At 37.8% G+C, this 13,735-nt stretch overlaps 1 protein-coding gene across 1 annotated transcript in view; it reads left to right on the top strand.

Moving 5' to 3' along the window:
• The window catches only part of LOC309478975 (ribonuclease inhibitor), a gene marked incomplete at its 5' end in the record, with an annotated part of 133,335 nt that extends 123,372 nt beyond the window's left edge, over positions 1-9,963 (top strand). The window contains one exon of the mRNA XM_082142820.1: positions 9,116-9,963. Coding sequence (XP_081998946.1) covers positions 9,116-9,268 — 153 coding nt within the window. The 3' untranslated portion in view covers positions 9,269-9,963. The remainder of the gene's footprint in view (positions 1-9,115) is intronic.
• Positions 9,964-13,735: the final 3,772 nt, after the last annotated feature.

Below are 13,735 nucleotides of genomic sequence, written 5' to 3'. Positions count from 1 at the left end.
AGTGCTTTGAAAGGAATTCGAGCTGTAGCTTTTCATAACATCTCATCTTAACCGGTCACCCAGACCCTAAATTGATGCACAATGATCCTGAAAAGTTCGTCTTTGATATCAAACAGAGTCACCTCGCGGTAAATAAAAACAAATCTCCTGGAGGTTTTGAGAAGCGGCTTCTTGGAAAAGGTTTCCAGTCCACGCTCTGTCACTGCGTTAACGGTTCCACCTGTGGTGACCTTGTCCCGCCGTCTCTCTGCTCTCAACAGAGAGCGTGAGATGGATTACTGTGACCGCTCGGCTACCTTACAGATGGCGCAGTACCGTCACCGGCACCTAATTTTCATAGCGTGCATCGAAATGACTCATTAAAATCAGCACAGGCAAGACCGGCAGAGAGGATGCTGTCTGTTTTCCTCACACCTTCCTCCTCTTCTATGTCTTGGTCCTTTTGTTAAATTCTCTCTCTTTCTTCTAATGTGGAATTTCAATGCTTCCCCTTTTGGATGATTGGATGTTTGGATGTTATTGTCATAGTTGAGCTGAGGGAAATATGTTTTGAATTAGAGGCAGTGTTTCATTTCTGTTTTTATATTTAAATGCAACAGCACGGCTTCACTTTTATGCAGTTCACCTGATGAAGTGTGGGTTCTTTGCCACTGTCGCCTTCGACTTACTTAGGGTTTAAAATACTCTAAAAATCATAGTTTTGACGACACTTTTGTGTATGAACTTACACCATTGTGTATGAAATGTGCTATACAAATAAACTTGCCTTGCCTTACACTGACACGGACAAAACTTGAACTTGAACTGAATTGAGCTGGATAATGACACCATAGGCTTTATGTCAAACGTCACATGAACAAACAGGAAAACAAGTCTCGCCACATCCGCTTGTCGGAGAAAGGGTTAACAGCAGTATGAGCTGACGGTGATGTCTTTTAAAGTAATTAGCTAACCTAGCTAGTTATTTTTATGATTGGTGTCTCATTCAATTTTAATATCCAAATATTAGTGAGAAGAAAGAAAAAAAACATAAAAAAAGAAAACCCCGATGCAACCTGTTTTACAGAATACGGAAGTTTGCTGCTTATAACCCCCTTTCTGTAGAGCTGTGAAGTTGCTTTATACTGAAGCTGAATTGAATTTGTTTCATAATTGACGAATTTTGCAACATAAACACTGTTATTGAACTGAATTGATTCCACATTGACTCAAGCTGAATAAAGACACTATTGCCTTCTATAGAGCTGCAAAGCAGCTAATAGGGAACGTTCTCTGAACGTTAGCTAATGTTCTGGCTAGGTTCTCTCAAAGTTATGAATGAACATTCTTCCAGTAACGTTCGATCAAAGTTATCAAAACGTTATCTTAAAATGTTTATTTATACATCATTCATGGAGCGTTTTTTTGTTTTGTTTTGCTGTAACATTCAGTGACATTTTTTAAATGTTACTTGTTTCAGAATGTTCAGAGAACATTCAGAAGTAACATTCCCGTAATGTTTGCAGAGTGACACTAGGGAATGTTTCCTTAACGTTTGCATAACAAAGGAAAAAAAAAATTGAAACCTATATAAAAAACTGGACATGAACATATAACTTAATGGGAGCGTTAGCAAAACATTCTCAGAAAGTGTTTTTGGTGTTACAGCTGAACTGAACTCGTTTCATAATTGAACTGTTATTGAACTGAACTAAATCAACACTGAACTGACTTGAGCTGAATAATGACACTATTGTCTTTTTAGAGATGCTTTACAGCAGAATGTGAATCAGTCTCATATTTGATGAAGTTTGCATCATTGATACTGATATTTTCTTGTTTATTAATCTAAAGCTCTATATAAATAAACATGACTTGACATGACATGTTCTCTATCCGCAATCCCTCTTTTAGAGCAACAATCATATTTGTGTAGCAACAACAGTTGAAACTACCATCACCCAAGCTGCATCTTTTCCAAACGGGCGGATCGATGTCTCGCGCGCTCTTAGGCTGAACAAATAGAAGAGTTTAGCGGGGAGGGAAGCCATCAGGTCAGATCTGCTCTGCGAATAATCTCTCTTCAGCCACACGCGAGAACAAAGCCTATCTGGAGCTCATCGCCACTGTGATGATATTTAAATGTAAAGCTGAGGAGATCAATTAAATTAGCTGTGGCTTCAGCCAGCAGTTCTCCAGACTGCCCCTGAGGTCACAGCGGTGTACTTTTCAGCTCTCGCCTCTGGTAATCGCTTCAAATCAAGCCTCTCTTAAGCACCGCGGCCCACCTTAATTACACGTATGAGGTTGAGATTTCACACCTCTGGTAAAGAGAAGATAAAGTCAAATTGATAATAAACGCCTGAAAGATACATTTTTGAATCAGCCGGGAGAGCTGCGGATCGCAAAGCTGGCTGCCATCCTTCACGGAACTGACACAGGAGATATATATTCATATGATTCACTGTGTGTGTGTGTGTATGTGTGTGTTTGAATATGTTTATGATGATGTTCAGGACTGAGCCACTCGTCTTTAGTGCTGTAACTTTAATTTGACACAATGTCAGTTCTGTCTGATACACTTCCTATATGAGTGTACTTATTAAAATGATCAGATTGCGCATTCATTGTACTCCTCATGAGTAATATGTGGTAATTATGAAAATGCGTTGTTAAGCTAAATCGAATAATTATTTTTTGCAGTTTCACACAAATGTAAAACAAGAACGATAATTTAAATCAGTCTTGCACAGAACGAAATATTTATGATTTTTGTTTTTATTATTGCAGCAGTAGGTTTTGGAACAGCACATGGGGATTTATGAAAAGTGTTATTTTAAAAGTCTATGAGAACTAGAGACCAACTAGTTCCTTATGACTGACAGTGAATGATTTCTTGATTTATTTATTTTTTTATATATTTGTGGAAGATATTTATAAGCAAACTTATTGAGCATTTTTAAGATGTATTTAATTAATGATTATTTGCAGATAATTAACTAGGAAAGAGACCACAGATTTAAATAAATTAATAGTGAAATTTGAACCTTAATTTGCAAGGAAAATATTGCATAAAAGCCCGGTGTCTATTTTGTTTATAATGAACTTGTATAAATTATTAATTTAAATAGTTTATTTTTAAATATTGCTTTCATTAGTGAACATGTGGTCCTGTCCATCTTTCTAATATATTTCTGAGATCACAATTGTTTTTTGTTGTTTTTGTTTTATCTCCTACTAATTTACCCAACATTAAACATCCACCATCTCTCAGGCTGAAGTTTACAGATCCATTTAGTGTGCAAGAGTGACATCTACCTTCAGAGATGAGAAGTAGATTTACTTAACGCAGGACAGCGGAGAGCGTACTTTTGATGCAGGTCATTGTGTGTGTGTGTGTGTGTGTGTGTGTGTGTGTGTGTGTGTGTGTGTGTGTGTGTGTGTGTGTGAGGGAGAGAGAGAGAGAGAGAGAGAGAGAGAGAATATGTTGGTAATTATAGCTATTTATGTTAAGAGAAAAGACCTAGTCAGATGGCGAAGTGCATTCATTAACATTTACTTAGCGGTGAAGTCATTATCCTCTTTCCCACTAACAGAGATGGAAAAAAAAGAGAAAAGAAACAGAAAAGAAATATTAATGTGCCGACACAATGACAAATACAAAATCCAGGACGCACTTAAATAGGATGTATGGTGAGTGTGAGAATGCAGTTTGACTGTTCAAGTGAGAAATAAATGTGTTTGGAGCTGCGTTCATACGTGGAGTGACTAATTCCCATTGTCATAGTGGTAAACAAAGAAATGATGCAAGCAAGTCCGATTGTTTCAAAGATTCTTTCTGTTGCAAAGCATTAGCTGATTGTGTTGTCTGAAATGATTATTTGAGAAGTATTAAACTATTTTTAAGAGCTTAGTTGCTGCTATATTAGTTTTACTAATGCATGTTTTACTTTCCCATCCTAAAATATATTTAAAAAAACAATTTATTTAAGATTTAAAATGGTACCTTTGAAAATAGACTTCAATTGTATTGCATGAATTAAAAATAATATACAATACAAGCATAGTTTTTACTGGCATCTCAAATGCTGAGTAATTTACATATATTAGCATATAAAGTAATTGGCACAGATGCCAAGAAAACACTGGAAAACAGATTAATTGTCATCCACCAGCCACAGTGACATTGTTAAAAATGAGATGCTTTTAAGAAGCCAATTATCAGAGAGTTTTCAAAGTAACCCTTTTTTCATTATTGAATATCAACTTAAAGCCAGCTTCATACAAATATGCATCGATTCCATATCCAATCACAAAAAGTCCCTTCATATGTGTGCACACTGCATACTGCACACACTAAGGCAACTTGTAGACCATGTAGATGTCAAATACTGTATAATTTTAAGCCAGTTTTGCATGAACTTAATATAAGCCCAAGTAAACCACAACATTTAAGGTAAACTAAAGATTAAGCGTCATTATGATTTATTGCAATACATCATAAGCGAACACGTTGCCATCGGTGATGTGTCACCTGTCCTGTATGGAGTAGTTTTTGAGGCATATGGGCACAGCCTTTCTCTTTCAGACACACATACACACACACACACAAACTCTCGCTGGTAATAGATTCTGCTATGGTTTGCTGGAGCTCTAGTTTTATCCCCTGTAATAATTGGATAGTGCCTCCATTTATAAGGCTGTCCAAGGGAATGCAGAGTGAACAAATGAGCTAGTTTAGTTGCCAAGACCACTGCTTGGGGAGAAGGGCTTAAATGACTCCCATTTTCACAGCCATTGTGCAACGGCTACCTTAAATAATATTGAGATTACACGAGGGAAGGGAAGACATGCTGAGGATCTATTGTGCAGATAAAAGGAAAAAGGAAATTAAAAGATTTTAGGAGAAAAAAAATAGAAATGAATGCCTGTGTGACCAGACAATGAAACAACATACTGGCTATGAATGATATGCTGATATATACTAATCTGTCTGATATAAACCAGAAATTGCTATGATTGATACTAGATCATTTTTTGTTTACATTTTGCTTAAATGTATATAGGAATGTCCATGAGATTTTTTTGGTATGTATTATAAAAATCTATATTTAGGCAATTTTAATTACTTTGTATTCTTGTAAATAGGTGTGTGTGTGTGTATGTGTATGTATATATATATATTAAATATTCCATACAATCTCTGTTCATATGATTCATTATACACACACACACACACACACACACACACACACACACACACACACACACACACACACACACACACACACACACACACACACACACACACACAGTATATGTACAATAATTACTTTTTAGATCATTTTTGTTTACATTTCGCATAAGTGTATGGGAATCTGACAAGATTATTTTATCTATTTTTACTTTTTAATCAACAAATTGTAACTTCTTTTTAAAATATGTTTTACATAAAGTTAGCAGAAATATTCCATACATTCTCTAAATTCATATGGTTCACTGTAAAAACATATATCAGCAAAAATGCTGTTTGAACTTGGGTGTATCATGTCACTCCACAGGACAACCCATGTTTTTAGAGACAAGCGAATAGTAGAAGAGGAAATCAGGGTTGTTTACACACTCAGAGACGTCCAACCTCGGACAGATTCCCCAAACCGCATCCCTCCTCTCAGACTCAGCTGGTCAGAGAAAGCCTCCTCTCCTTGCCCCTTCATTCTCAGCCTTATTTGTATTCGTTAATGACTTTATAATTCCTGGCCAGCGGGAACCTGCTTTTATCTCTATTAGTTTAGTAGCCTGGCAAACAAAGGGAGTCTGGGGCTGGTGGCACCATGCCAGCAGGAGCCGCCACCATAAAGGCTCTTGTCCATCTGTGTCGCCTTCTAACGCAGCTCCACTCCTCCTCTTTTTCGTTTTGTTCTCCCCGGTGCCGTTTCTACAGATACTTCTGCACCATCCCTGGCTGATATTCCTCTTACCGGCGCCTGTATTGATCTCCGCGATGGCCAATGAAGTGTGAAAGAGACTTCTGTTTTTCCCGCAATGAGAAAATGACAGCTCGCTCCGTCGACGTATGAAAAAAGCACTCGATCGCAAATATCCCGGGGTGACGTTTCAAAAAACGTGTCTCAGAATGTGACCGAAAGTCATTCGTATTGTCAGGCCGGGATGCGATATCTTTATTAGGGCTGAAATGAACCGAGTCGAGCGCATTTACCTCCCATTTCAGATGTTTTTCATCTCTTTGAGGGTCATTTCATATGCTCGGAATATCATTTCGGCTCAAGCGGGCGTTAATTTGACATTTGTAATGCATGTACAATGTTCCATGAATGCATTCATAAGGCCTGAACATCTCAAACTTTTTGTGAGGCCTCTTTATTTTGCTTCCCGTCTCTCTCTCCCTCTGTAACATGTCAGAAAGACTGCATCCTCCTCTCATCTGAGATGCTGGTCAGATCAGGGGGCCCTTCATTGTATATTTTACCTTGGAGTTGTTTTGATCTTGCTGAAGACAGGGAGCAGCTTTTTTCCCATTTCCCTTTCTCTCCCTTTCTCTTTTTTTTTTTATTCCTTCGGCAGCGCGTGTGTCTTTTGCATGCATTGTCTTTGAACAATGCTCTGTTTGAACAGTGCGCTCGCAACTCAGGATACAGGCGCGCTCGACGGATCGACTTTTATCACCTGCTTTTCCCAGTGATTCTATTAACGCTTCTGTTTCATTAAAAAAGGGGGACGCGGCCAACAGACAGGCGCACCGGTGAAGAGACAGACAAGAGTGACTTCAAACAAAGTCAGGCGAGAGATTGCCACAGCGCGCAGACAGCCCTTCATTCGGGGGGACTGACAAAGCAGGGCCGGATGAGGCATAGAACTGTGTGAATGTGTGTGTGTGTGTGTGTGTACCTGTGAGGTGCTAAATCATTAATTAGAAGGAAGCCACTTCTGCCTCTCTAATGCACTGTTGCTAATCCATGAACACTGAAACATATGGTCCCGTGTTCGAGCTAGTCCAACAGGCTGAGTGGGTCAACAGTTATGTTTTCTCGTGGAGGTCACCATACATTGATGCACACAGATAATTATCTAAAAAAAGAACAAACAGAACTATAGAGATAATAAAATGAGAATATGTTTAAGATCACCCATATTTATTCTTATTGAATGTGTTCTTTTATCCAAAGCGATTTTATTAGCAGTGTCACTATACCAAATTTCAATTACAATTCCACTTGAAAAATGTGACATGACAGTCTTCTTGGACTGACACCTATTGGCATGGATACATTTATTCAGACTGAATAATTCATTATGCATGCAAAAGTTTCTCCCCCACTCTTTTTAAACTGTTGGTGGTAGGAATGCAGTTTGTTATGTACACTACTGTTCAAAGATTTGGGGTTGGTAAGATTTTTTTTTTAATGTTTTTGGGGGAAAAAGTCTCACCAAAGTTGCATTTATTTGATCCAAAATAAAGTAAAAACAGTAATATTGTGGAATATTAATTTAAAAAATTTTTTTTTATTATTTAAAAATATAACTTATTCTTGTGATGGCAAATCTGAATATTCAGCATCATTACTCCAGTCTTAAGTGTCACAAATTGTATTATATACGAAAATGATTATATACAGTATACTTCTTTTTTACGTAAAATAAATTTAAACATTTGGTAACATTGCTATAGTAATAACAGTAAATTATGCCCAATTCCAAGTAACTAACCCTAAACCAACCCCTAACCATAGCTCTATAGAAAGTACATGTAGTCAATTAATATTACTCAGTACTTATTTAAGTAAGTACAATGTAACTGTCACCTTAAAATAAAGTGTAAACCTTTTTTTCTTATACTCTTGAATGAATGTTGCATCTCATAAAAAAAAAAGTGTTCACGTGTGGTGTTTGCAGCCCGGCAGTCATTATGCTGCAGGCAGCGGCGGTGAACTCTGACTCTGGCACAGGAAGTGAAGTCAGCAGCCGTGTAGCTGCTGCTCCAGAAGGCGATGGCTGTGTTCGCGGCGGGGCTCTTCCTCCCCGTAGCAAGGTTGGCACGGTGCGGAGGTGCTGGTGGCGCGGTGCTGGTTCTGGCGCTCTTGGCTGCTGCGAGCGGTGCGTGCCCTCTGTCATTCATGTGGAGTGGCTCTGTCCAACTGTCACTTCCTGACAGGCTGATAATCAATCTCTTTATTAACTGCTCTGCTGCAGACGGCCTGCCCGGTAGGGAGGGTGGGCATCCTGCACGGTACACCGCAGCACCGCACTCCGCTGGGGTCGGAAAGGTTGGCACCGCAAGACACCGTCGCTTCCAGGCAGGGCCCATCTTCGTTGCCTTTGGGAATCACAACGGTGTGGCCCAATTGTCCCCAGTGACAGTTTATGAAGAGGAAAAGTGCAGTCACATTAATGAAATTTCATGTGCAAAAAAGGTCCATTGTCAACCAAGTGTAGACCAAGCAGCTTTTTTGTTGGTCAGCATGGTGAATTTGCATGACCAACTTGAACATGAGCGAAATCTGAGTGGCCAACATTTTCTGCAAATTCCTATTGCAATGACTGGATTTCTCCTGTGGAATTTTGACGAGCAGCGGTAAATGTGACAGCACTTGAAGCCGTACCTCATAAGCCAACTGTGATTTGCTTCCCAAACTTTTATTAGCCCATCGCCACCAAGCTGAACGTGATGGGTGGGTGGGAGTGTATATATTTTCTATTCATATTTAAAAATGTAACTTATTCCTGTGAATGCAAAGCTGAATTTTGAGCAGCCATTATTCCAGTCTAAAGTGTCACATGATTCTTGAATATTAACAAATTCTGAGTGGCAAACTGTTTTGCCCATACACAAAACTCCCGATTTTTCCCGCAAATTTTTGCCGAGCTACGGTGTAACTCGCACCGCACCTGAAGCCTCATAAGCCAACTTCCCTTTTTTTTTTTGTAACTCGTCACCACCAGATTGAACATGCCAAGGAGAGTAGGGATTGTTTTTCTACTCTCGCTCATCGCTCGCATGTCAATTCCACACAAGCTAATGGCAAAGTCATGTCAGATGTAGCATTGATGAAGAAACAGGGCCGTATCGCATTAAATATGAATAAGCTACAGCTCTCTCCCTTTCTGTTGCTCATAGGAGGTCTTCCTGGTGGAAACGCAGAAGACTCTGCTGAGCAGGATCTCCGATCTGTGCGTGGGAAACGCGACGGCCGCCAAGCTGCTTGCTCCTCCAGACCCGGCCGAGTGCGCCGAGACCACTTATTCACTCCCCACCCAAACAGCTGAGTAGAAGACATATAAGCACAATAATTCTATGGCAAATAACGATAACCATAAAACTCCAAATCCCTGTAATAAAGCCGAAGCCTCTCTCCCTAATGAAACAGTGGCCCTCCTGCTGTTTCCTGCCTAATGTTCCCGCCGAGGCTTCCTCCACTTTCCATAAAGCAATTTTGCAAGCCCACTCCCAACGTGAATCATCTCGAAACGAAGAGAAGCCTCTCCCTCCATCTCTCCTCGTGTCCCCGGAGGGTGACGCTGACTAAATCTGTGTTGATACAGAGGTGTGCTCTAAATCCTGTTTGCTCGGGTTCCATCTCTCCTAATATTCACACTCGCGTATGAGGCCCCTTCCCTGCCCGCATCTGCTAATGTAGCGTATCGTCGTCTGGATGACAAGACGACATCGACGAGCTCCTCACAATGTGTGGGAAGAAGAGCATATGTTAAATTTAAGAAGCTGGGATTTACCTCTGCGTGGGTCTTAGTTTACATGCGCTACTCGACAACAAAGGACGAATCGCCGTTTTGTACGGTTCACGTTGTGGATGCACATGTAAGGTGTTATATCTGAAAATATAGGCGGCTTTTGTGGAAGTCGCACTAAATACCATCTGCCGTGTCTTGAAATAAATTCAAAGTAATTAAGAATATGTTTGGTAAATGAAAAACAACCTTTGTGAAATGCAATAAATGAGAGTTTGAACGGTGAGATTGAGTTTGTAAATTTGATTTGAATTTCTGTTAACATTTCCACAGTATGCAATTACAGTGTTTAAAAATAGGCTTTTTTGTGTGTGCGTGTAATCAATTAGATTTAATTTCTCCAACACATGCCCTTCGTTTATTACCAATTAATGCTGTTTACCTATTAATTCTTCAAAAGAAAAACTTCAAACTGTAAAAAATAAAAATGTTTTTATAAAAAAAAAATGTATTTCTAAAATAAGAAAGTCAGAGATATGACACATTGCATATCAAAAGCTACAGTATTCTCACTCAGAGATTTGAATGATTTTCTTGGCAAATCCCAAATTACTCAAAGATTTCTTGATTGACAGATGAGGGGGGATAACTGTATTTAGCCAGGGACCATCTTTCCTCGTCTGGTGTGATTTGGGTCTCATGGAGGATTGGCCCCCCTGGTGTCTGCCCCCCTCCTCCTCTCGGCACGGGGCAGGGGCAGATTGACAGAACAGCATGGGGGCAAGCGCCGCTGTGCCAACAGCCCCCCCACGCTCTACCTGATGTTTTTAACAAAGGCTTCCATCTCACCAACTCCGCTGCCGAACATCGCCCAGCCAGCTTCAACCCACCCCGGCTCTGGAACAAACAGACTTTGAAACCTGATCGCAAGGATGTTGGGAACAGATGCACAGACGCTGGGAATGATGCGGCGTGTACGGCTGTACTCAAAGATAAAATGTCAAACATTTTTCAGTTCGAGCCCAAGAAATTGGGCAGTTGTCAGTGAGCAACTGCTTGTAATTCAAAGGAGGATATTGGTGGCTTCTATGATAATATAATGTAATAGAAGAGAAGCCACCAATACTATATATATATAGTTTTATTTAGAGGGAGACCGGGGCTAGTTGTCACACTTTTTGACTTAAGTGAATATTTCTCATTGTAGGTTTAGTTTTGAATGTCAATTTCTGTACAGGAACAAACACTAAAATCTTTAGCAAACAAACACCAAAAAAAAAAGATTTCTTTTAACACATGTTGGCCAAAATCAGGGCATGTTGTCACTATGTGGGATAAGTTGTCACAATTAGAACCTACCTCAAATATATTATATATATTTTTTATATACATTAATTTAGCTGAAAAAGCTATATAAACTATTATAAAAAGCTTTTATAATATATTAAATCTTTGTTATAGCTTTTTCAGAAAAAAAAAATAATTAAGAAATTAAACAATTCATAAATGTAAAAGAAAAAAAAGAGTATTGGTTTGTTTCAGTTTGGTTTGTTTCAACTTGGCTGAATATATATATATATATATATATATATATATATATATATATATATATATATATATATATATATATAAGCTGAAAAGATATGTTCAAATGTGTTGGAGAGGTACATTTATAATTATCGTATCTTGACTTTCAGTCCAACTTCATTAATAATGCACATTGTTCTTACTGACCCCCTTCCAAGCCATCATCAATCACTGGAAAATTTCACTGACTTTCCAAAGGGACGATGCGAGAGGAGCACACACACCGTCTGACGCACATTTCTTGGAGGTGTTCCCCCATTTTGATGAATTTCCGGCCTAGGCACCCAGCATCCCTGCTGTATGTGTGGCTGCATCTCCTCCTTCCTCCTGTCAACATGATCCTGCGCACAATCAGTCGCAGAGCACACACTCGCCGGGTACCTTTCCGCTCCTCGCCACGTCCTCTGGCCTCACCTGCTCCGTCTGTTTTATTTGCGAGCAACAGAACATATACAATTACATCTCACAACTTCAAAATGATCTTTAATTCCTATCACTGCTGTATTGTTGCAGGGAAAATGGATCAATCTCAGTTTCTTTCATTCTTTCAGACAGTGAGAGCTATTAGTAGTTAATATAGTAAAGCTACTTTGATGACTTGCCAGGCTTTTTACGGGCAAAAACAAGGTATACTGAACAAAACAACCAAAAGCATTATATGCATTTTACTTTTGCTAATGGTCTCATAGTTTGTCAGCATGAAAAGACCTTTCATTGTAGATCTAGAATATTATTTTGATACAAAGTTAGTTATAATCCCAGACTCTGCCCTGTAATCAATAAAAATACATTTTTCAGGCCCGCAAGTGAGTGCAGCCAATGATAAATATTGGCAGACAAGAAAAATTTGTCATTTTTGTCGATTGAAGGGAACATAATGATATTCACAAGTAGACCCCCACTGCGATACAGACACAACTGTTCCTAAGCAACAAAACACTTTTCCCCCCTCCAAATGCAGACAGGGTTTTGGTTGACTGTTTGCAGCCACAAATATTCAGACCTCCAATGTAGTGATGAGGGTAAATACAACTGTACAGACTTCTGTACTTAAATTGACACATTTAGCTCCTGATAGTTATACTATAAGTATCTATAAGCAATGTTGGGGGTAACTCATTACAAGTAACACGAGTTACGTAATCAGATTACTTTTTTCAAAGAACTAGTAAAGTAACGCATTACTTTTAAATGTTTTGAGTGTTACTTTTTTTTTTAAATAATTTATCTTTTGGTGTGAAAGGGATATATACTGTATATTTGTTATTATAAACACAAGCAAGCCCAGCCCAGGTGAGAAAAAGTAATGTAAAAGTAACGTAGCACTACTTCCATGAAAAGCAACTAAGTAATGCAATGTTACTTTTTAGGTAATATTGTAATGCATTACTTTTAAAAGTAACTTTCCCCAACACTGTTAATAAGTAATTATATACAATCTAATAAATACAAAAAAAGCTATTTAAACTATTTTATTATGCTAGGTAAGAAAATGCATTTAATTTGTATTGTTTTATTGTAGCATTTCTGTATAATCCTAATCATAGACAATATTACACTGAATAAAGGTTTATATTTTAATTATATATTAAGATAACAAACATGTCTAGAAAACAGAGCAATTCAAACATGCTGCTAAATTGGTTATTTTATTATATTATTAATAGACATGCTTTATTGATCCAAATGTGCAAATATAGTTGAACACTGCACACAAAAAATAAATAAAAAAAATAAAAAATCCATGTTGATATTTATACAAGTTTGCAATAATAACATATTATTTAGGTCTAACTGTTCAACATACTGTACATAAATGTTTGTACAGAATTTGGTCAACTCGGTTGTCTCAATTTCAGTGGTTGTGGAGGGGTTCTTTAAGGAAAAGACTCTAAATGTCTTATATTGCTTGGGTAGGAGTGCCATCTAGTGATGCATTCAGTAACCTGCCAGTCTTGAAAACATTGTGGCTTTAAAAAGTATACGCTACTGGTCAAAATTTTGGGGTCAGTAAGATTTTATTTTTCTTAGAAATTAATACTTTTATTCAGCAAGTATGCATTAAATTAATCAAAAGTAACAGTAAAGACTCAAATTATTACAAACTAATAATTATTTAGAAATTTCTTCTCAAATAGTCCTGAAAAAAAGTATCATGGTTTTCACAAAAATAAAAGCACAACAGATTTAAATGTTGATAATTGTTAGAAATTAGCATATTAGAATGATTTCTGAAGGATCATGTGCCATTACAGGAAAAAATTACATTTTATATATTAAAATACAAAACAGTTACTTTAAATACTTTTGTTTTTAATGTAGTTTTTTAATAAAATAAATGCAGCTTTGGTGACCTATTTCAAAAACATTTAATATTTAAAAAAAAATTAAATACAGACACTAACTGCAGTGTATATTAAATTATATAGATGCTTTTTTATTGAGTAACCATTTTAGGTCAACT

Source organism: Leuciscus leuciscus (assembly GCF_965113295.1).
Source record: "Leuciscus leuciscus genome assembly, chromosome: 17".
NCBI classification, from domain to species: domain Eukaryota; kingdom Metazoa; phylum Chordata; class Actinopteri; order Cypriniformes; family Leuciscidae; genus Leuciscus; species Leuciscus leuciscus.
The sequence above is the reverse complement of the archived record's forward strand: the minus strand, read 5'-3'. Positions and strand labels throughout refer to the sequence as shown.